This window comes from Channa argus, chromosome 10 (genome assembly GCF_033026475.1).
Source record: "Channa argus isolate prfri chromosome 10, Channa argus male v1.0, whole genome shotgun sequence".
Classification (NCBI taxonomy): Eukaryota; Metazoa; Chordata; class Actinopteri; order Anabantiformes; family Channidae; genus Channa; species Channa argus.
In genome coordinates, this window is record NC_090206.1 from 13625260 (window position 1) to 13650185 (window position 24926).

The 24926-nt window shown below is 40.7% G+C and overlaps 1 protein-coding gene across 33 annotated transcripts in view; it reads left to right on the forward strand.

Moving 5' to 3' along the window:
- The window catches only part of LOC137133958 (protocadherin alpha-C2-like), a 165334-nt gene that overhangs the window by 97787 nt on the left and 42621 nt on the right, over positions 1-24926 (forward strand). Inside the window, exon 1 of one of the 33 annotated variants that reach the window (XM_067518163.1) lies at positions 971-3515. The exons of 27 other annotated variants lie outside the window; for them this stretch is intronic. In XM_067518163.1, the coding sequence (XP_067374264.1) occupies positions 1134-3515 (2382 nt within the window). In that variant the 5' untranslated portion in view covers positions 971-1133. Of the gene's footprint in view, positions 1-970; positions 3516-5571; positions 7806-9149; positions 11235-11737; positions 14461-15801; positions 17883-22653; positions 24822-24926 lie in introns of those variants that run through there. 5 more of the 33 variants (XM_067518186.1, XM_067518191.1, XM_067518164.1 and 2 more) reach the window with 5 other exon arrangements.

The following is a 24926-nucleotide window of genomic DNA, read 5'->3' on the forward strand; positions in this document are numbered from 1 at the left end:
GGATGTAAGTATAAGTGAAGTAGGTTCATATCTTAGAAAATGTCTTCTAATGTCCATTTATTGACATCTCTTTTTATTTACCTCCTTTATTGTGAAATACCTAATTGAATAAGTTATTACTCGGCTTACCTTCCCTGGTGTTCTGCAAGTTGAGTCATGGATACCGGTATGTCCATGTAAGTGTCTGAGTAAATTATAAAGTTTCACTTATTCAGCTCAGCAAAAGGTGTTTTACCAGGTTCAAGTTTAAACAAAAGAAAAGCTCAAGCATGAAGTATTATGGTGGATATTTTGCAGTAGGCTATAAAGCCGCGCATTGAATCACTTTGATCAATAACCACGGACATTTGGACGAAATTATTAAAAAGCGGGAAATTACAGTTTGTGTTTATACTGTCTAAAGTGATCCTCATTGAGCATTCTTTATCTTCATTTCATCGACGTCTTTATTTAGAGTCAATGAAAGACAGAGTTTGCTTTTAGGCAATTTACATAGCTTAGCGATTTTTTAAATGCTTTTTATTCGTGAATCCTCTCAGACTTCCTGACTGTTTTAGAGGGCTATATGCATATGGTTGGGTATTATTTTGTTTTTTGTTTTTTGATAATATATGTAAAATACGTTTTTTTATGTATTTGATTTTCTTTATTCGTATACTTTGTTAAGAGAATAACTAATTAATTTAGTAGCTAAATGTATTCACTTCAATTCTATTTTTGGAGAAAAACAAAAGTGATAAATAGAAATTGTAGAATTAAACACTACGTTGACCATGACTTTGCTTCCGATTTGGTTTACTGTACCAGAGGAGACTAAAAAAGTTATCTGCCACGTAAGTTGTTTAAGTAGTTCTTCAAAGTATCCACATGGGGACAGTGTAGACCATCACATTTAAACTTTTTTTTTTGTGTGTGTGTGTGTGTGTGTGTCTCTGGGCTCCTCCCAGATTCAGCGGGTTGTGAGGTTTCTCGGGCGATTGAAACAAAGGAAAGAAAAGAGTGAAGGAGAGCGGAGAGACGATCATTTTCGTCTGGATGTTTAATTTTTTATTTTGCAATTGCCTCTTTGACGTTAATTTTGTAGTTAGCGTGTGTGAACAAAGCTGTCTGCATGGTTTCCCTACATAGATGGAATGATGTATTTACCGAACAGGACGAGCTCTGTGTGGATATATCTGTTGTTCATGCTGCTGGATTGTTACTGGGACGTCGCGTCTGGGCATCTCTCCTATTCCGTCTCAGAGGAGGAAAATCTGGGGACTGTTGTCGGAAATGTCGCTAAAGACCTGAACATCAATGTCCAGGATTTGGAGTCACGCGTGTTTCAAATCGTTGCTGGATCAAACAAGAAATATTTTGAGGTGAATCTAAAGACTGGCGTCCTCTACGTTAATGAGAGAATAGATCGAGAGGAACTCTGTGGCGAAGATTCTAAATGTTCCATCAGATTAGAAGCAGTTATAAATAATCCACTGAAACTGTACCGTATTGAAATTGTAATCTTAGATGTAAATGATAACTCGCCTTCATTTCTCAGTGCGTCACAGTTACTGAATATCACCGAAAATACAGCAATAGGGGCAAAATTTCCTGTCCATCCAGCTCAAGATGAAGACGTCGGTGTAAATACTGTAAATAACTACAGGATCAACCAAAACCAATATTTCTCTCTCGAAATACATAGAGGAGAGACAGTAACCCCCGAATTAGTGCTTCAAAAAGTTTTAGATAGAGAAAAACAATCTGTGATTCAACTCACACTCACAGCCATTGATGGAGGGACTCCTGCTAAATCTGGTAGTATGATTATAGTAGTCAACGTCTTAGACATTAATGATAATTCTCCAGTTTTCAGTAGAACACTGTACAAAGCCAGTGTGCATGAAAATGTAAAGATGGGAACATCAATAACAACTATAAATGCCACTGATGTGGATGCAGGCCCTAATGGACAAGTTTTGTATTCATTCAGTGAGGTTGGAAGAGGAAAGCAAACAGATCTGTTTGCTATAGATGAGAAAACTGGGACAGTGACAAATAAAAAGAATATCGATTTTGAAGAAAACAATGCTTTTGAAATTCGTGTACAAGCCAGCGATGGGGCAGTTTTCCCAATGACTTCACACGCTAAATTACTGATTGAAGTTTTAGATGTCAACGACAATGCTCCTGAAATCTCAGTCACATCACTGGTAAACATAGTGAAGGAAGATTCTGCTGTGGGCACGGCCATTGCACTTGTTTCAGTATTTGATAAAGACGGAGGCAAAAACGGGATGGTGGACTGTAAAATTCCCAATAATGTTCCATTTAAATTAGAGTCAAATTATAAAAATTACTATTCATTGGTGGTGGACGGTCCTCTTGACAGAGAGACAGCACCTCAATACAACATCAGCATAACAGCTACTGATGAGGGAAGCCCACCTTTGTCCAGCACGAGCGTTGTTACTGTGCACGTATCTGATGTCAATGATAACAAACCTGTATTTACAGAACAAATAATCAATGTCTACGTTAAAGAAAACAGTCCAGTAGGATCAGTTATAAAAACAGTTTCAGCTTTTGATGCTGACATCGATCAAAATAGTCACGTGAGTTATTCATTTTTACAGAGTAATAGTGACTCGTTACCGTTATCTACTATGATAAACATAAACTCAGAGACAGGAGACATAGTCAGTCTGCAGTCGTTTAACTATGAGGAGATAAAAACCTTTCAGTTCAAAGTTCAGGCCACAGACTCCGGTGTTCCTCCTCTCAGCAGCAACGTGACTGTGAAAGTTTTGATCCTGGATGAGAACGACAACAGTCCCGCGATTCTCGCTCCCTATTCTGAGCACGGCTCCGTTAACAGTGAGAGCATCCCCTACTCTGCTGAAGCGGGATACTTTGTGGCAAAGATCAGGGCTGTAGACGCAGACTCTGGATACAATGCGCTGCTTTCTTATCACCTCTCTGAGCCCAAAGGAAACAACCTCTTCCGGATCGGAACCAGCACCGGAGAGATCAGGACTAAGAGGAGAATGAGTGACAATGACCTGAAAACTCACCCCTTGGTGGTGCTGGTTTCTGATAACGGAGAACCCTCCCTGTCAGCTACTGTGTCTATTGATGTGGTGGTGGTTGAAAGCACAGCTGACATCCAGACTCAGTTCAGACATGTGCCCATAAACGAGGAGAGCTTCTCGGATTTAAACCTGTATCTGCTGATCGCCATTGTGTCGGTGTCTGTCATCTTTCTGCTGAGCGTCATCAGTTTAATCGCTGTCAAATGTCACAGGACAGACAGCAGTTTCAGCAGGTACAGCGCCCCAATGATCACCACCCACCCTGACGGGAGCTGGTCTTACTCTAAATCTACTCAGCAGTATGACGTCTGCTTCAGCTCAGACACGCTCAAAAGTGACATGGTGGTTTTCCCCGCACCGTTTCCCCCAGTAGATGCAGAACTGATCAGTATTAATGGAGGAGACACTTTTACCAGGACCCAGACTTTACCTAATAAAGAGAAGGTAAGAGGAAGGCTGTAAAAATATTTATGTCCAAAAAATTTTAGTATGAAAGGTTAGACTGAACGTTGATTTGTGCTTTTGAATAGAGCTTAGCTAGGTAACTCAAAAAACACATAATTTACTAAAAAATATGGAGTAGATTGATATCATAAACTATAGCCACCTGTGTATATGTCAGTGATTTCTAATTTACCGAAGCTACTTAATCAGTTATTGTGATCAAAGCCTCGTTTGCAAGACTGCATTAATCTACATTAATATTTAAAATAAATTTTAAATGCATAAAAATAATATAAATATTACATTTTATGTAGTTTTTAATTTGTTACTTGACGCTGCAACTTGCTATTCTTTGTTTGTGAATGTGACTAACTTGTGACAGCTGTTTCAAAGTTGTCGCTGTCCGTGGTGCTGGGAGCAATACTTTAAATAGCTTGCAATGCCCTAAACACAGGACAAAGCAAGACGTCCCTGCACTTTATTTTAATACTCTAAATTTACAGTGCATTCAGAAAGTATTTAAACTTTTTAATGTTATGTTGCAACTGAATATTTAAGTTTTTTTTTTATTCTTGTTTTTCCTCAATAATATCCAGTCAGTCTATCTTATGACAAAGTGAAAACATAATTATAGACGTGTGTAAATTTAATTTAAAAAAAAGGGGGGGGGGGGGGGGATAATATATGTATTTACTATTGAGACCCTTTTTCTCAGTAAGTTGTTGAGGCTTCAACAGCAATTGCAGCGTCAAGTCTTTTTGGGTAAGATGCAACATGCTTTGCACACCTGGATTGGCGGTTAAGGTTTAGGGATTTCCTGCCATTCTACTTTTCAAATCCCCTCAAACACGGTCAGGTTGAAGAGGGACTGTCGGGGACTGTCAGTGGACATCCAATTCCAGGTCTCTCCAAAGATGTTCAATAGGGTTCAAGTCAGGGCTCTGACAGGGCCACTTTTGGACATTCAGAGTTGTCCCTAAGCCATTCCTGTGTTGGCTGTGTGCTTAGTATTGTTCAGCCCCTTCTTAAGTGCTGAGTTCTGTACTTTACTCCATTCAGCTTTTCCTCTATCTTGACCAGTCTCCCAGTCCCTGCTGCTGAAAAACACCCCCATAGCATGTTGCTGCCATCTCAATGCTTCACTGTAGAAATGGTATTGGGCAAGTGATGAGTAATGACTGGTTTCCTCCAAACTAAATGTTTAGAATTAAGGCCAAATATTTTATTATTTTTCATTAGACCAGAGTGTCTTGTTCCTCACAGTTTGAGAGTCCTTCAGGTGCTTTGGGGCAAACTCCAAGCAGGCTTTCATTTGTTTTTTCTGAGTAGAAGCTTTTGTCTAGTATAAATGGCTTACCTGCTGAACATGTTTGAGATTACATACTTTGCATGGAAGAAAAAATAATATGCTTTATTCTTTTACGATGGCTTTAATCTCTGGTTGATGTAACAAGGCGGTGGGTTACTTTTTGTAACTGAGGGTCATTTCTCTGATAGATTTCCGTTACATTTATGTAACTTAATAAAATAGTCTGTTGTACAAACAACACCTCAGTCAAAAACGTGGTTAGGGTTTAATCAAACGATTTATTGTTTATAATATATATTTTTGCAACTGCTTCATGGTTAAAATAATTAGAATAATCCACCACGTCTAAGTAGAGCATATTGTTGTATTTGCTATAGCATGTAGTGATGGCCGAAGTCCACATGAGGACACTGTAGACCATCACATTTGGACGCTCTTGCTGGGGTTTTAGGGCTCCTCCCAGATTCAGAAGATGGTTAGTGAGCTTTGTTACAAAGAGAGGTCGGACATTTGGTATGATATGACGAAGTGTTCGTTTGGGATATTTTTTCCTCAAGCTTGATCTTGTGGTTGTAGATACACATTTTTCAGATTTGCCTGCATGTTCCTTTTCTATGAATATAATGATGTATTTACCGAGCAGGACTAGCTCTGTGTGGATCTATTTCTTCTTCTTGATCCTGCATTGTTACTGGAAAAAGGCGTCTGGGCAGCTCTCCTATTCCCTCTCAGAGAAGGTAAATCTGGGGACTGTTGTCGGAAATATCGCTAAAGATGTAAACATAAATGTCCAGGATTTGGAGCCTCGCATGTTTCAAATTGTTACTGGGTCAAATAGGAAATATTTCGAAGTAAATCTAAAGACTGGTGTCCTCTACGTTAATGAGAGAATAGACCGAGAGGAACTCTGTGGCGATGAACCAAAATGTTCACACATCATAGAAGCGGTAATCAATAATCCACTGAAACTATACCGTATTGAAATTATCATCTTGGATGTAAATGATCATTCGCCATCTTTTGTCAGCACGTCACAGCTAATTAACATAACTGAGAGCACAACAGTGGGTACAAAATTCCCATTGCAACGAGCTCACGATGCAGACGTCGGTAAAAATACTGTAAACACCTACAAGCTTAGCCAAAATGAACATTTCTCTTTGGTTACACATAAAGGAGACACTGTAACACCCGAACTGGTTCTACAGAAAGTTTTAGACAGAGAAAAACAGTCAGTGATTGAGCTCACACTGACTGCAATTGATGGAGGTACTCCTGCTAAATCTGGAACAATAGTTATTGTAGTTAATGTCTTAGACATCAATGATAACCCTCCTGTATTCAGTCAAACACTGTACAAAGCTACTGTTTATGAGAATGTACAAATAGGCACAACAATAATAACTTTAAATGCTACGGATGTGGATGAAGGCACGAACGGAAAAATATTTTACTCATTCAGTAAAATAGACCGTGTGACCAAAACAGATCTGTTTGCCATAGATGAAAAAACCGGGACAGTGACAAATAAAAAGAATATCGATTTTGAAGAAAACAAAGCTTTTGAGATTCGAGTACAAGCCAGCGATGGAGCTTCCTCACCTATGACTTCACACGCTAAATTACTGATTGAAATTTTAGATGTCAACGACAATGCTCCTGAAATCTCAGTCACATCACTGGTAAACATAGTGAAGGAAGATTCTGCTGTGGGCACGGCCATTGCACTTGTTTCAGTATTTGATAAAGACGGAGGCAAAAACGGGATTGTGAACTGTCAAATTTCCAATAATGTCCTTTTTAAATTAAAGTCAAATTATAAAAATTACTATTCGTTGGTGGTGGACGGTCCTCTTGACAGAGAGACAGCACCTCAGTACAACATCAGCATAACAGCTACTGATGGCGGAAGCCCACCTTTGTCCAGCACGAGCGTTGTTACTGTGCACGTATCTGATGTCAATGATAACAAACCTGTATTTACAGAACAAATAATTAATGTCTACATAAAAGAAAACGGTCCAGTAGGATCAGTTATAAAAACAGTTTCAGCTTTTGATGCCGACATCGATCAAAATAGTCACGTGAGTTATTCAATTCTACAGAGTAACAGTGAATCGTTACCGTTATCTACTATGATAAACATAAACTCAGAGACAGGACACATAGTCAGTCTGCAGTCCTTTAACTATGAGGAGATAAAAACGTTTCAGTTTAAAGTTCAGGCTACAGACTCCGGTGTTCCTCCTCTCAGCAGCAACGTAACGGTGAACGTTTTTATTCTGGATGAGAACGACAACAGTCCCGGGATTCTGGCTCCCTATTCTGAGCACGGCTCCTTTAACAGTGAGAGCATCCCCTATTCTGCTGAAGCGGGATACTTTGTGGCAAAGATCAGGGCTGTAGACGCAGACTCTGGATACAATGCGCTGCTTTCTTATCACCTCTCTGAGCCCAAAGGAAACAACCTCTTCCGAATAGGAACCAGCACCGGAGAGATCCGGACTAAGAGGAGAATGAGTGACAATGACCTGAAAACTCACCTCTTGGTGGTGCTGGTTTCTGATAACGGAGAACCCTCCCGGTCAGCTACTGTTTCTATTGATGTGGGGGTGGTTGAAAGCACAGCTGACATCCAGACTCAGTTCAGACATGTGCACATAAACGAGGAGAGCTTCTCGGATTCAAACCTGTATCTGCTGATCGCCATTGTGTCGGTGTCTGTCATCTTTCTGCTGAGTCTCATCAGTTTAATCGCTGTCAAATGTCAGAGGAAAGACAGCAGTTTCAGCAGGTACAGCGCCCCAATGATCACCACCCACCCTGACGGGAGCTGGTCTTACTCTAAATCTACTCAGCAGTATGACGTCTGCTTCAGCTCAGACACGCTCAAGAGTGACGTAGTGGTTTTCCCCGCACCGTTTCCGCCTGTAGACTCGGAGTTGATCAGTATTAATGGAGGGGACACTAATAAAGAACAGGTAAGCAAAGTCAGGCACAGTTAAGATAAATATTTTTTTTAAATTTTAATACATTTTTTGTTTTTGTTTTTGTTTTCTTTTTTGTTGTTTCTATGTTAGCTTTTAACTTTAGAAAACAAATTTTCTTTTCGCCCCTGGATTGTACAGGATGAAAGTGTTTTCATGTATTCACTTTTGTTTTTTAATCTACAATCATAAAGTACAGCCATACTTAAACAGATGTTTCAATTACTTGATAACACAAATACATATTTGACTGCATATGTGTCTGTAGTCTACCAAATCTTTTATATTTTAAATTTTTTCTCCCAAAATTTTGTGGTTGGTTTTATGGCGCTTTGTTGAGAACTAGAAAGCTGCCAGGTGCATTTGGGAGTATTATCTGTGTCGAGAATGATTTAAGAAGAATTATAGCAAAATAAGTTACAGAATGGATACTGTAGTCTGAGTCAAACAATCACTGCTTAGTCGGGTAGTCAACAATGCAAAACACATTTTCCATCTTTTCTGTGAGTTGGTCATTTCGCTGCTCTCTATCGTGCTGAATGTTTGAAGCTCATAATTTGCATATTACGTGTTATAGTGTGTAGTAAATATCCACGTTAATAGGCATAATGTTAAGGAATAACAAGACGGATTAAACTGCATATTTTACTTGTTAAAACTCTTTAGTAGAAGAGTGTAAGGCTTTTAAATTAAATACTTTTATGGCTTCATTATGCATAAAATTTCTATATTTTTAATGATAAATCGTTTTATTTTAGGTGGTATTACTATATACAAAATGGTCACGCGGTGTCACTAGAGACCATGCATTATTGTGTTCAGCGTTTACAAACTCCTCCTTTATTCTCAACAAACAAACAAAAAAAAAAAAAACGAGACGTCACCGTGGGGAGGTGCTTCACTGCTTTGTGAAATTGGCGTCCAGCTGAAGCCCTAAAGGGTGGACCACACGGCAGCATGGATGTATAAAAAAGGCTGCTTTTTATCGTTCGTGCACAGGCCAAAAGGCAGAAACCAGAACTGGTTGCTAAAGTATCAATGGCGATGGCTGCTCGGGAACAAAGGGATAATATTGGGAGTCTATTTTTCGCTCTGCTTTGTCTCTGCGACTGGTCCGTGGCTCAGATATCCTATACCATTTCAGAGGAGGTGGACAAAGGCACAGCGGTAGGGAATCTAGCTAAGGATTTGAACCTCAATGTGCAGCGTCTTCAGTCGTCGGGTCTTCAGATCACCTCCGGGTATAACAAAAAGTATTTCGACATAAATTTCGAATCTGGGGTGCTCTTCGTCAGCGAAAGGATAGATCGGGAGGAGCTTTGTCCTAATACAGTAAGGTGCTCTTTAAATATAGAGGCTGTACTGACTAACCCTCGCAGTCTTCAACGGATTGAAGTTCTAATTTCTGATATTAACGACAATGCGCCGTCTTTTCTCGAAGAAATACTTACAATTGACATGTATGAGTCTTCATATGTCGGAGAAACTCATCCCCTCCCCACAGCTCATGACGCAGACGTAGGTACAAACTCTGTGAAGACTTACAAATTAAGCCCGAATGAGTATTTCTCTTTGGATATACAGAACACTGGTGAGCAGAGTGTGTCTGCAGAGTTAGTGCTGCAGAAAGCGTTAGACCGAGAAAAACAGACAGTTATTGAACTAACGCTGACTGCCATCGATGGTGGAAAACCTCCCAAAACAGGGACTTTACAGATAAAAGTGAATGTTCTCGATGTAAATGACAATTCTCCCATTTTCAGTAGCTCCCTTTACAAGGTCCAAGTGCTTGAAAATGCAAACATTGGCACACATTTATTAACGCTGACAGCTACTGATTTAGATCACGGGGTTAATGGTCAACTTATTTACTCCTTTAGTGAAAAGGGACGTTTAAAACTGGATGACAAATTCACCTTGGATGAAAATACTGGAGCAATTGCAGTAAAAGGCAATATAGATTATGAGGAAAATCAAGCATTTGAGATCCGAGTTCAGGCACGAGATAAAGGAGCACCTCCCCGAAGTGCACATAGCAAGGTCTTAGTGGAAGTTATTGATGTCAATGACAATGCTCCAGAAATATCTGTGTCATCACTGATGAGTCCAGTCAAAGAAGATGCTGAAATTGGTATGGCTGTTGCTATGGTGACTATTACTGATAAAGATGCAGGTAAAAATGGCGTGACAAACTGTAAAATAACAGGTTCTCTGCCATTTAAATTAAAATCCAATTATAAAAACTATTATTCTTTATTGGTTGATGGGCCTCTTGACAGAGAGAGTGTTTCCCAGTATAACGTATCAATTATGGCTGCAGATGAAGGTTCTCCTTCTCTGTCGAGCACCAGTGTCGTTAGCATTCAAGTTTCGGATGTCAATGACAATTCCCCTCAATTCACAGAACCTCTCATCAGTATATATATAAAAGAGAATAGCCCAGTTGGAACTACTATTTACACACTGACGACGTTTGATTCAGATTTAAACGAAAACGCGAAATCAACCTATCACTTAGTAAATAATTTTCCCAAAACCACTCAAATTGCTTCAATTGTAAATATTAACTCAGAGACAGGAGATATTGTCAGTCTTCAGTCATTTAACTATGAGGAGATACAAACGTTTCAGTTTAAAGTTCAGGCTACAGACTCCGGTGTTCCTCCTCTCAGCAGCAACGTCACGGTGAACGTTTTTATTCTGGATGAGAACGACAACAGTCCCGCGATTCTCGTTCCCTATTCTGAGCACGGCTCCGTTAACAGTGAGAGCATCCCCTACTCTGCTGAAGCGGGATACTTTGTGGCAAAGATCAGGGCTGTAGACGCAGACTCTGGATACAATGCGCTGCTTTCTTATCACCTCTCTGAGCCCAAAGGAAACAACCTCTTCCGCATCGGAACCAGCACCGGAGAGATCCGGACTAAGAGGAGAATGAGTGACAATGACCTGAAAACTCACCCCTTGGTGGTGCTGGTTTCTGATAACGGAGAACCCTCCCTGTCAGCTACTGTGTCTATTGATGTGGTGGTGGTTGAAAGCACAGCTGACATCCAGACTCAGTTCAGACATGTGCCCATAAACGAGGAGAGCTTCTCAGATTTAAACCTCTATCTGCTGATCGCCATTGTGTCGGTGTCTGTCATCTTTCTGCTGAGCCTCATCAGTTTAATCGCTGTCAAATGTCACAGGACAGACAGCAGTTTCAGCAGGTACAGCGCCCCAATGATCACCACCCACCCTGACGGGAGCTGGTCTTACTCTAAATCTACTCAGCAGTATGACGTCTGCTTCAGCTCAGACACGCTTAAGAGTGACATGGTTGTTTTCCCCGCACAGTTTCCCCCTGTAGATGCAGAACTAATCAGTATAAACGGTGGAGACACATTTAGCAGAACTCAGACGTTACCCAACAAAGAGAAGGTAAGAGCTTTGGTTTTAAATTTGTTTCGGCATTTTTGCCTACAATTGAATTTTATTAGAATCGAATTAAAAGTCACTCCAGTTACTAACGCTGAAATAAGTCTATATATGTTGCTCACTTCCCTGTTTAGGATGCTAGTTCCTAAATGTGCGTGTCGCTGTCCAAAGTGCTGAACACAAGATTTTAAACCTGTTGTAGCTAATATTTATCCTCTCAATGGAAAATACAATATGTGGGTATGTACACTTGCAAGTAATAAACGGCGTTGCAGGCGTACTTGTGTCTATGTTGAGCGTAGAGCTTTAAAAAGAGATATAAGAACTGGGAAAAAAAACAGATGTTTAAAAGCCATTTCCATGTTAAAGCCCTTTTTTTTCAGCCTATGCCCATTTAATCAAAATCAGTCATTTCAGTGTTTGACTTGTTTATGTTTGAGATGTACGTGGATTTGGTTTGTATTATCTAATCTTACATCCACTTATAACTACGGGTAATCACACTTCTATATAAGATATAGTACCGTTTACAGTTAAGTGAATGTTAGGATTGCTGATAAAGAAAACATGTTTCACAGTTGATTATGATAGTTGTAGTTCTTAAAATGACCACACGGCGACGCTGTAGACCGTTACACAGAATTACCAAGGCTCCTCCCAGAGTTAACACTGAATGACTGTGGCTTTTTATCACAAAGAGACACGAGAAGAGCAGGGACGGCACAACAAAGTGTTTGATTTAAAAATGTAAAAATCGAAATAGTGTGGTCTCAAAATTTGTCACATTCTATCATCCCATGTTAGAATCTTCACTGTGGAAACGTCCTTTGTTCTTTTCGGTGGAATTATGCCTTTACCGAGTAGCAGGAGGTCTATTGTTACATATCTGATGCTGGTGCTGTTGGATTTTTATTGGAAAGCGGCTTCAGAGCAACTATCCTACTCTGTTTCAGAAGAGGTAAACCGGGGAACTAATGTCGGAAATATCGCCAAGGACTTAAACCTAAATGTGATGGACTTGGAATCCCGTTTGTTTCGGATTGTTATGGGCTCTAAGAGGAAATACTTCGAGGTAAATCTTAAAACCGGATTTCTGTATGTCAATGAGAGGATAGACCGAGAGGAGCTTTGTACAGATGAACGTATATGCACCGTTAGCGTAGAAGCTGTGATAAACAACCCTTTAAAGCTTTATCACATAGAGATCGAAATAAGAGATGTGAATGACCATTCTCCATCTTTCAACACAAAATCACAAATACTGGACATTGCAGAGAACACGTTGCCTGGATTTAGATTCACGTTATCGGAGGCAAGTGATGCTGATGTGGGTAAAAATGGGGTTAGTGGGTACAAGCTCAGTGCAAACGAATACTTCAATCTTGCCACACACAAAAGAGGAGAGAGTATGTCTGCAGAGCTAGTTCTACAGAAATCCCTAGACCGAGAGAAAAAGCCCAATATAAAACTCATCTTAACTGCGGTAGACGGGGGTACTCCCCCAAATTCAGGTACATCCGAAATAGAGATTAGAGTACTTGATAATAACGATAACGCCCCATTGTTTAGCAGTACTCTTGATAAAGTCACAATATTGGAAAACACTCGGATGGGCACAGCGGTCTTCACCTTGAATGCAACCGACCCTGATGAAGGAACAAACAGTGAAATAATATATTCTCTTCGTGACAAGGACCAGGACCATATTCTAGAAATTTTCAAAATTGACCCTGATACGGGTGTTATTTCAGTAAAAGGTAAAATCGACCATGAAGAAAAAAAAGCTTTTGAGATCCGGGCAGAGGCCAGAGACAAAGGCCAACCTCCTATGTCTGCTCACATTAAAGTGCTGGTAGAGGTAATAGATGTAAATGACAACGCTCCTGAGATCACAGTTACCTCACTGTTCAACACAGTGAAAGAAGACGCAGGTGTAGGTACTGCTATTGCACTTGTGTCGGTTCTAGACAGAGACAGTGGCAAAAACGGTGAAGTAAAATGTGACATCTTAAATACGGTTCCGTTTAGATTAGACACAAATTACAAAAACTATTTTTCTCTAGTGGTTGAAGGACCTTTAGACAGGGAGTTAACTCCTCAGTACAATGTAATAATTTCAGCTACAGATGAAGGTAGTCCTGCTCTTTCCAACACCACTGTCATTGCTGTTTACGTCTCTGATGTTAATGACAACGCACCTTATTTTCCAGAATCTATAATAAACGTTTATGTGAAAGAAAACAACAAAGTAGGAACAGTTATAAAAACAGTGAATGGAAAAGATGCGGACATCGGCGACAACGGCCGGGTGAGCTATTCATTTTTGCAAGCTAATAGTAAATCTCTGCACCTTCCCGCAGTGTTAAACATCAACTCAGAGACAGGAGACATAGTCAGTCTGCAGTCCTTTAACCACGAGGAGATGAAAACGTTTCAGTTTAAAGTTCAGGCCACAGACTCCGGTGTTCCTCCTCTTAGCAGCAACGTCACGGTGAACGTTTTGATCCTGGATGAGAACGACAACAGCCCCGAGATTCTCGCTCCCTATTCTGAGCACGGCTCCGTTAACAGTGAGAGCATCCCCTATTCTGCTGAAGCCGGATACTTTGTTGCAAAGATCAGGGCTGTAGACGCAGACTCTGGATACAATGCGCTGCTTTCTTATCACCTCTCTGAGCCTAAAGGAAACAACCTTTTCCGGATCGGAACCAGCACCGGAGAGATCAGGACTAAGAGGAGAATGAGTGACAATGACCTGAAAACTCACCCCTTGGTGGTGCTGGTTTCTGATAACGGAGAACCCTCCCTGTCAGCTACTGTGTCTATTGATGTGGTGGTGGTTGAAAGCACAGCTGACATCCAGACTCAGTTCAGACATGTGCCCATAAAGGAGGAGAGCTTCTCGGATTTAAACCTCTATCTGCTGATCGCCATTGTGTCGGTGTCTGTCATCTTTCTGCTGAGCATCATCAGTTTAATCTCTGTCAAATGTCAAAGGACAGACAGCAGTTTCAGCAGGTACAGCACCCCAATGATCACCACCCACCCTGACGGGAGCTGGTCTTACTCTAAATCTACTCAGCAGTATGACATCTGCTTCAGCTCAGACACGCTCAAAAGCGACGTAGTGGTTTTCCCCGCACAGTTTCCGCCTGTAGACGCGGAGTTGATCAGTATTAATGGAGGAGACACTTTCACCAGAACTCAGACTTTACCTAATAAAGAACAGGTAAGCAAAGCGACGCACAATTAAATGAATCTTAGGAAATCATTTTCTAATACATTATAACCTATGTTTTAGTTTGTTTTGTTTTATTTTTATTTATTTTTATTTGTGTGCTAATGTTTGCTTTTAACTTTGGAAAACTAATTTTATTCGCGCCCCTCGATTGTACAGGATTGAAAAGTACAGCTATACTTACACATATATTTAAATGGATTGATAACCCAAATGCATACAGCATTTGTCTGCTTACAGAATGTGTCTATAGTCTACCAGATCTTTTATTTTTTAGATATTTTCTCAATAAATTTTGTGGTTGGTTTGATGGCGCTTTGTTGAGAACTAGAAAATCTGTCAGGTGCATTCGGGAGTATTATCTGTGTCGAGAATGATTTAAGAAGAATTATAGCACAATAAGTTACAGAATTGGATACTGTAGTCTGAGTCAAACAATCACTGCTTAGTCGGGTAGTCAATCATGCAAAATACATTTTCCATCTTTTCTGTGTGTTGGTCATTTTGCTGCTCTCTATAGTGCTGAATGTTTGAAGCTCACATTTTGCAGATTAGTTGTTATAGTGTGTAGTAAATATCCACGGTAATAGGCATAATGTTAAGGAATAACGAGACGGATTAAACTGCATATTTTAGTTATTAAAACTGTTTAGTAGAAGAGTGTAAGACTTTTAAATTAAATACTTTTATGGCTTCATTATCCATAAAATTTCTATATTTTTAATGATAAATCGTTTTATTTTAGGTGGTATTACTATATACAAAATGGTCACGCGGTGTCACTAGAGACCATGCATTATTGTGTTCAGCGTTTACAAACTCCTCCTTTATTCTTAACAAACAAACAAACAAAAAAAAAAAAACGAGACGTCACCGTGGGGAGGTGCTTCACTGCTTTGTGAAATTGGCGTCCAGCTGAAGCCCTAAAGGGTGGACCACACGGCAGCATGGATGTATAAGAAAGGCTGCTTTTTATCGTTCGTGCACAGGCCAAAAGGCAGAAACCAGAACTGGTTGCTACAGTATCAATGGCGATGGCTGGTCGGGAACAATGGGATAATATTGGGAGTCTATTTTTCGCTCTGCTTTGTCTTTGCGACTGGTCCGTGGCTCAGATATCCTATACCATTTCAGAGGAGGTGGACAAAGGCACGGCGGTGGGGAATCTGGCTAAGGATTTGAACCTCAATGTGCAGCGTCTTCAGTCGTCGGGTCTTCAGATCACCTCCGGGTATAACAAAAAGTATTTCGACATAAATTTCGAATCTGGGGTGCTCTTCGTTAGCGAAAGGATAGATCGGGAGGAGCTTTGTCCTAATACAGTAAGGTGCTCTTTAAATATAGAGGCTGTACTGACTAACCCTCGCAGTCTTCAACGGATTGAAGTTCTAATTTCTGATATTAACGACAATGCGCCGTCTTTTCTCGAAGAAATACTTACAATTGACATGTCTGAGTCTTCAAATGTCGGAGAAACTCATCCGCTGCCCACAGCTCATGACGCAGACGTAGGTACAAACTCTGTGAAGACTTACAAATTAAGCCCGAATGAGTATTTCTCTTTGGATATACAGAAAACTGGTGAGCAGAGTGTGTCTGCAGAGTTAGTGCTGCAGAAAGCGTTAGACCGAGAAAAACAGACAGTTATTGAACTAACGCTGACTGCCATCGATGGTGGAAAACCTCCCAAAACAGGGACTTTACAGATAAAAGTGAATGTTCTCGATGTAAATGACAATTCTCCCATTTTCAGTAGCTCCCTTTACAAGGTCCAAGTGCTTGAAAATGCAAACATTGGCACACATTTATTAACGCTGACAGCTACTGATTTAGATCACGGGGTTAATGGTCAACTTATTTACTCCTTTAGTGAAAAGGGACGTTTAAAACTGGATGACAAATTCACCTTGGATGAAAATACTGGAGCAATTGCAGTAAAAGGCAATATAGATTATGAGGAAAATCAAGCATTTGAGATCCGAGTTCAGGCACGAGATAAAGGAGCACCTCCCCGAAGTGCACATAGCAAGGTCTTAGTGGAAGTTATTGATGTCAATGACAATGCTCCAGAAATATCTGTGTCATCACTGATGAGTCCAGTCAAAGAGGATGCTGAAATTGGTATGGCCGTTGCTATGGTGACTATTACTGATAAAGATGCAGGTAAAAATGGCGTGACAAACTGTAAAATAACAGGTTCTCTGCCATTTAAATTAAAATCCAACTATAAAAACTATTATTCTTTATTGGTTGATGGGCCTCTTGACAGAGAGAGTGTTTCCCAGTATAACGTATCAATTATGGCTGCAGATGAAGGTTCTCCTTCTCTGTCGAGCACCAGTGTCGTTAGCATTCAAGTTTCGGATGTCAATGACAATTCCCCTCAATTCACAGAACCTCTCATCAGTATATATATAAAAGAGAATAACCCAGTTGGAACTACTATTTACACACTGACGACGTTTGATTCAGATTTAAACGAAAACGCGAAATCAACCTATCACTTAGTAAATCATTTTCCCAAAACCACTCAAATTGCTTCAATTGTAAATATTAACTCAGAGACAGGAGACATAGTCAGTCTGCAGTCCTTTAACTATGAGGAGATACAAACGTTTCAGTTCAAAGTTCAGGCCACAGACTCCGGTGTTCCTCCTCTCAGCAGTAATGTGACTGTGAACGTTTTGATCCTGGATGAGAATGACAACAGTCCCGCGATACTCGCTCCCTATTCTGAGCACGGCTCCGTTAACAGTGAGAGCATCCCCTATTCTGCTGAAGCGGGATACTTTGTGGCAAAGATCAGGGCTGTAGACGCAGACTCTGGATACAATGCGCTGCTTTCTTATCACCTCTCTGAGCCCAAAGGAAACAACCTCTTCCGCATCGGAACCAGCACCGGAGAGATCAGGACTAAGAGGAGAATGAGTGACAATGACCTGAAAACTCACCCCTTGGTGGTGCTGGTTTCTGATAACGGAGAACCCTCACTGTCAGCTACTGTGTCTATTGATGTGGTGGTAGTTGAAAGCACAGCTGACATCCAGACTCAGTTCAGACATGTGCCCATAAACGAGGAGAGCTTCTCGGATTTAAACCTGTATCTGCTGATCGCCATTGTGTCGGTGTCTGTCATCTTTCTGCTGAGCCTCATCAGTTTAATCGCTCTCAAATGTCACAGGACAGACAGCAGTTTCAGCAGGTACAACGCCCCAATGATCACCACCCACCCTGACGGGAGCTGGTCTTACTCTAAATCTACTCAGCAGTATGACGTCTGTTTCAGCTCAGACACGCTCAAGAGTGACATGGTTGTTTTCCCCGCACAGTTTCCGCCTGTAGATGCGGAGCTGATCAGTATTAATGGAGGAGACACTTTCACCAGAACTCAGACTTTACCTAATAAAGAACAGGTAAGCAAAGCGACGCGAGATTACATTGTTCTAAGTAATTCGTTTTCTAACATTTTATGGCCATATATTTTCTGTTTTTAACTGGGGATTATCTTATTTACGCCCCTGGATTGTACAAGATTGAAGTGTTAAGATAATTATCATGTTCATGTTAAACATTATTTTTAATTATTTTTCCTACAATTATGAAGTGTTATTCTAGAAAATACTTTTCATTTTTTTAACCTTTTTCCATAAAGCCGTTTGCCGGTTGGTGTGATCGCGCTTTGCTGGGAGATACATTTAACAGTATTATCTGTGTCAAGGATGGTTTAGGAAGAATTTTAGAACAAGAATTTTACAGTACAGTAGTCAGTCACACAATAACTTCTTAAAACTGCGACTGTCCATGGTGCTGAACAAATTTTAGGTCTTTTCTCTGGTGGTCATTTCGCCGCTCTCCGTGGTGCTGAATATTTGAATGCATATTTTAAAAATTATATTCATTGTTACAGTGTTTGATTGGAGGTCCCACTTTTATCAAGATCCCAACTCTACCTAATAAAGAAAAGGCAAAGTGCAATAAGACTATTCAGTAGAGCACAGTATTTTCGATATACCTTAGTTGCTTTAATTGAACAGGAAAGTACACGCTATGTAATTGGACAGGCGCTCTCCAGGGTGCTGCTCTGACTCTGGGTTCCTCAGTCTCCTGGCATTGTCTGTATTTGGAGTGAACTCGTATTGTACTTGTTATAACATATGCTTGCTCTGCACATTTAAAAAGTAATGTTTTTGTCTTTGTAGCTTTTTATAAAGCTTTATTTTTAGCCTTACTCATCAGTATATTATTATTCTCTTGAATATCCATGTCTATACTTTTTTGAATAATTGGGTATCCAGTGACCTGACTTCTTCCGTGTTCCTGTTTCGCGGCAAGTAGCTAAAATGTCCCACATAATCTGCCAATCAATTGTACAGGTCTGCTGTAAATAAAAAACTCTGCCACATCGACCGGGACTTCACTGCGATCTATCAAATCAACACAAGATGTCGCTCGAGACCACACAATCAATTTTGTTCATTAATGATCTAAAACTCCTCCCTTCGTGTCTGTGTAAAAAGGAGCAGCCTGTGTCCTTCGTAGGGGCTGATTTTGTTGATGTAATATCTAAATGAAAGGAGCTCCGTATAGTCCTTAGGATATTTTCCTGTTTCCGTGGATTAATGAAATTTGTTAGATTAATCATGAATCAATTTAACATGATGAGTCGTCGACACTATTTAGGAGCTGAATGGATGTTGTTCGCCATTATTCTTTGTTTATGTGACCGGTCTGCTGCTCAGATTTCCTATTCTCTTTCCGAGGAGGTGGACAAAGGCACAGTAGTGGGGAATCTCGCTAAGGATTTAAATATTCAAACACAGCAACTAGAAGAGCGAGGATTACGGATTGTGTCAGCATACAGTAAGAAATACTTCGAGGCAAATTTAAGAACAGGGTCCTTGTTTGTTAACGAAAGAATAGACCGCGAGGAACTTTGCCCGAATTTACCCAAGTGTTCCTTAAATATAGAGGGGCTGTTAAGCAATCCTATAAATGTTTATCGCATTGAGGTCAGCATTCTTGACATCAATGATAATACACCTTCATTCTCCGAGAAAACCCATGTGTTTAACATTTCCGAGTCTTCTTCAACGGGGGAGCGATATCCGCTCCCCATCGCCCAAGATGCAGACACTGGCAGTAATTCAGTGAAAACGTACAAGTTGAGTCCCAACGAGCATTTTGCAGTAGATGTAAGTAGTGGAGGTGACAGTGTGTCTGCTGAGTTAGTGTTGCAGAGAACATTAGACCGAGAGAAACAGTCCTTAATCAAACTGACATTAACCGCTGTAGACGGAGGAAAACCTGCTAGATCTGGCACGATGCAGATTCTGGTGAATGTGATAGATGTTAACGATAACACGCCTTCATTTAGCAAGTCACTTTATAAAGTAAGTGTCCCAGAAAATGTTTCTGCAGGTACGACAATACTGAAGTTAAATGCAACCGATTTAGACGAAGGTCCAAATTCAGACATCAAATATTATTTAATGAGAAGAGGAAATGATGACTCTCCTGAAAAATTCATTGTTAACGCTGAAGGTGGTGAAATCACTGTGAAAGCTAATTTGGATTACGAGGAAAATAATGCATATGAATTGCGAGTACGAGCAACTGACCAAGGCGCTTCCCCTCGCAGTGGTTATTCTAAAGTGCTGGTAGAGGTGGTTGATGTCAATGACAATGCACCAGAAATCTCTGTGACTTCACTAATGAGTCCAGTAAAAGAAAGTGCTGAATTTGGAACAGTCGTTGCTTTGGTGTCTGTGACTGATAAAGATGGAGGGCAAAACGGCCTAACAACGTGTGCAATTAAAGATTTACTTCCTTTTAAATTAACGTCAAATTACAAAAATTACTACTCATTGATGGTTGACGGTGTCCTAGACAGAGAGGTTGAATCAGTATACAATGTAACTATTACCGCTGCCGATGAAGGTAGTCCGCCTCTTTCCAGTACTACTGTGATCACTGTGCAAATTTCTGATATTAATGACAACATGCCCCATTTCCAAAATGCCAATGTAAATATTTACGTAAAAGAGAATAGCAAAGTTGGAGATATTATTACAAGAATGACTGCACACGATGCAGATGAAGGTGAAAATGCTAAACTGAGTTATTCATTGTTGGATAGTTATCTGAAAAGGTATCCCATGTCCGATGCGATTTTGAACATAAACTCAGAAACGGGAGACATAGTCAGTCTGCAGTCCTTTAACTATGAGGAGATGAAAACGTTTCAGTTTAAAGTTCAGGCTACAGACTCCGGTGTTCCTCCTCTCAGCAGCAACGTGACTGTGAACGTTTTTATTCTGGATGAGAACGACAACAGTCCCGCGATTCTCGCTCCCTATTCTGAGCACGACTCCGTTAACAGTGAGAGCATCCCCTATTCTGCTGAAGCGGGATACTTTGTGGCAAAGATCAGGGCTGTAGACGCAGACTCTGGATACAATGCGCTGCTTTCTTATCACCTCTCTGAGCCCAAAGGAAACAACCTTTTCCGGGTCGGAACCAGCACCGGAGAGATCAGGACTAAGAGGAGAATGAATGACAATGACTTGAAAACTCACCCCTTGGTGGTGCTGGTTTCTGATAACGGAGAACCCTCCCTGTCAGCTACTGTGTCTATTGATGTGGTGGTGGTTGAAAGCACAGCTGACATCCAGACTCAGTTCAGGCATGTGCCCATAAACGAGGAGAGCTTCTCGGATTTAAACCTGTATCTGCTGATCGCCATTGTGTCGTTGTCTGTCATCTTTCTGCTGAGCCTCATCAGTTTAATCGCTGTCAAATGTCACAGGACAGACAGCAGTTTCAGCAGGTACAGCGCCCCAATGATCACCACAAACCCTGACGGGAGCTGGTCTTACTCTAAATCTACTCAGCAGTATGACGTCTGCTTTAGCTCAGACACGCTCAAAAGTGACATGGTGGTTTTCCCCGCAAAGTTTCCCCAAGTAGACGCGGAGCTGATCAGTATTAATGGAGGAGACACTTTTACCAGGACTCAGACTTTACCCAACAAAGAGAAGGTAAAAAAAGTTAACTAATACAATTAGAAGCGCACAAAGTATGACCCTTCATGCCTCAACTAATTTATTATCCCATGATAGCTTAACTTAAGCCCATGATATATAGGTTTGATTATCTAAATAGAAATTGTGCAATAACTTCCAACCCGGTCAGAATTTCTGCCATGTGTCATTTGTCTTTGCCGAGATTGTTCAGTTACTTTTCCAAGAGCGAAAAGGTTTTTAGCGGGTGTCGATTGAGCTCTCCGTGGTGCTAAGCTTGGTCTTTGTCTTTCAGGACCAAATGCCGCTGCTTTTATGGCTGTTCAAAATATGTATTCATGTTATATCTGCTCTACATCTGTATAAAAAGTGGTGTGTCTAGTTGTAGATACGTAATTCTGCTGTAATTTTCAATACAAAGAACAGTTGCTGTCCATGGTGCTAAGCCTTGGGTCAGCAGCATGTTTCTGTGTCATCTTTTGTTGAAGCAAAATCTTTCTTGAATTAATTATTTCGTATAAATATGACTTTACATTTTGGACGGGATGTTTAAGAAACAATTGTACTAGTCATAGTGTTTTGATATAGGTCGCACTCTTTGCAGTTTATCACTTTTGTCAACTCAGGGCCGGAAAACTCTCATTGTTTACATACTGAACATACAATTTAGTTCAATTTCTAACGTGTTGTGTGGTTATGTGATGCCTTGGACAGCATTCCCTTACCTAAAATTCACCACATGATGTCGCTGAAGACCACGGATATAAAAGTCAGTTTATGTTGGGAACTCCTCCTCCGTGCATTGGAAAAATCCAGTCGTCATCATCCATCAGTACACACGCGGAAGGCCTTGAGGAGAAAGGCAGGGGTTTAACTACCCATTTGTTTGGATGGAAATAACTCTATTGAGAGTGTACATCATTGATTTGGTTCACTGTGTTTGCGACATCAACAATGTGCATTCGACGCCAATACGAACACTTCTGGTTCCACTACGTTGTGTTTTTTTGTCTTTGTGACTGGTCTGCTTCGCAGTTGTCATACTCCATATCCGAGGAGGTGAACAAAGGGACCGTGGTGGGAAATATCGTCAAGGATTTAAACATCAATATTCAGGAACTGGAGACTAGGGATCTACGTTTTGTTTCGAGTTACAGTAAGAAATATTTTGACGTGAATTTGCGAACCGGGAACCTTTTTGTTGACGAAAGAATAGACAGAGAGGAGCTTTGTCCTTATTTGCTAAAATGCTCCCTCAAGATACAAGCCGTTTTAAAAAATCCAATGACTGCAAATCGAATAGAAGTTAATGTTTTGGATATAAACGACAATGCCCCTGTTTTTATTGAAAAAACGTACACGTTGAATGTTTCTGAATCATCCTTAACAGGAGAGCGATATCTGCTCCCAGTAGCAGAAGATACGGACGTAGGAACTAACTCAGTAAAAAGCTACAAATTGAGTCAAAATGATCATTTCTGGCTTGACGTACAGACCGCTGGAGAACACGGTGTGTCTGCTGAGTTAGTGCTGCAGAAGGCTTTAGATCGAGAGAGACAGCCAGTAATAACATTTCTCTTGACCGCTGTAGATGGAGGAAAACCACCTAGATCAGGGACTTTACAAATAACGGTTAATGTAATAGATGTCAATGACAATACACCCACTTTCAGCAAGTCTCTTTATAAAGTTCGTGTCAAAGAAAATGCGACTTCTGGTACTATTGTTATCAAGATGAATGCAACAGATTTAGACGAAGGGGTGAACAGTAAGATATCCTATTCCTTGATTAAACGGGGAAATATTGACCCATTATTTATTTTTGATTTAAATTCAGAAACAGGAGAAATCACAGTAAAGGGAATATTGGACTATGAGGAGACGCCTGCTTATGAAGTAAGTGTTCAAGCAATGGATCAAGGCACTGTTCCTCGCAGTGCACATGCTAAACTACTGATAGAGATAATGGATGTGAATGACAACGCCCCATTAATATCAGTGACCTCACTCATGTCCCCAGTCAAGGAAGATGCCGAACTGGGTACAATAGTTGCTTTAATTACAGTGAGTGACAAAGACGGAGGACACAATGGCGTAACTCACTGTAAAGTAGATGGATCTGTCCCGTTTAAGCTACAGTCCAACTATAATAATGACTATTCAATAGTAGTAGATGGACCACTGGACAGAGAAAACACAGACTTTTACAATATCACCATTACAGCCACCGATGAAGGAAGTCCATCACTTTCCAGTGTGAGGGTCATTACTGTTCAGGTCTCAGATGTCAATGACAACGCACCTCGATTTATGGAGCCTGTGATCAATGTTTATATAAAAGAAAACAGACCAACAGGCTCAGTTATTTATACAATAAATGCGTTTGATTCTGATCTGGATTCTAATGCAAAACTAACTTACACTTTGTTAAACAGCTCCCCAAAAAATATTCCGATTTCATCAATAGTAAATATTAACTCAGAGACAGGAGACATAGTCAGTCTGCAGTCATTTAACTATGAGGAGATAAAAACGTTTCAGTTTAAAGTTCAGGCCACAGACTCCGGTGTTCCTCCTCTCAGCAGCAACGTGACTGTGAACGTTTTGATCCTGGATGAGAACGACAACAGTCCCGCGATTCTGGCTCCCTATTCTGAGCACGGCTCCGTTAACAGTGAAAGCATCCCCTATTCTGCTGAAGCGGGATACTTTGTGGCAAAGATCAGGGCTGTAGACGCAGACTCTGGATACAATGCTCTGCTTTCTTATCACCTCTCTGAGCCCAAAAGTAACAACCTTTTCCGGGTCGGAACCAGCACCGGAGAGATCAGGACTAAGAGGAGAATGAGTGACTATGACCTGAAAACTCACCCCTTGGTGGTGCTGGTTTCTGATAACGGAGAACCCTCCCTGTCAGCTACTGTGTCTATTGATGTGGTGGTGGTTGAAAGCACAGCTGACATCCAGACTCAGTTCAGAAATGTGCCCATAAACGAGGAGAGCTTCTCGGATTTAAACCTGTATCTGCTGATCGCCATTGTGTCGTTGTCTGTCATCTTTCTGCTGAGCCTCATCAGTTTAATCGCTGTCAAATTTCACAGGACAGACAGCAGTTTCAGCAGGTACAGCGCCCCAATGATCACCACCCACCCTGACGGGAGCTGGTCTTACTCTAAGTCTACTCAGCAGTATGACGTCTGTTTCAGCTCAGACACGCTCAAAAGTGACATGGTGGTTTTCCCCGCACAGTTTCCTCAAGTAGATGCGGAGCTGATCAGTATTAATGGAGGAGACACTTTTACCAGGACCCAGACTTTACCTAATAAAGAGAAGGTAGGGTGCTATTTATAATGAATGCTTGAATATTTGCTAATTAATTCAGCGTTAACTGAATTTTTTTCCCTGACTGCTTATGAGTTCAAATGACTTCTATTTAAT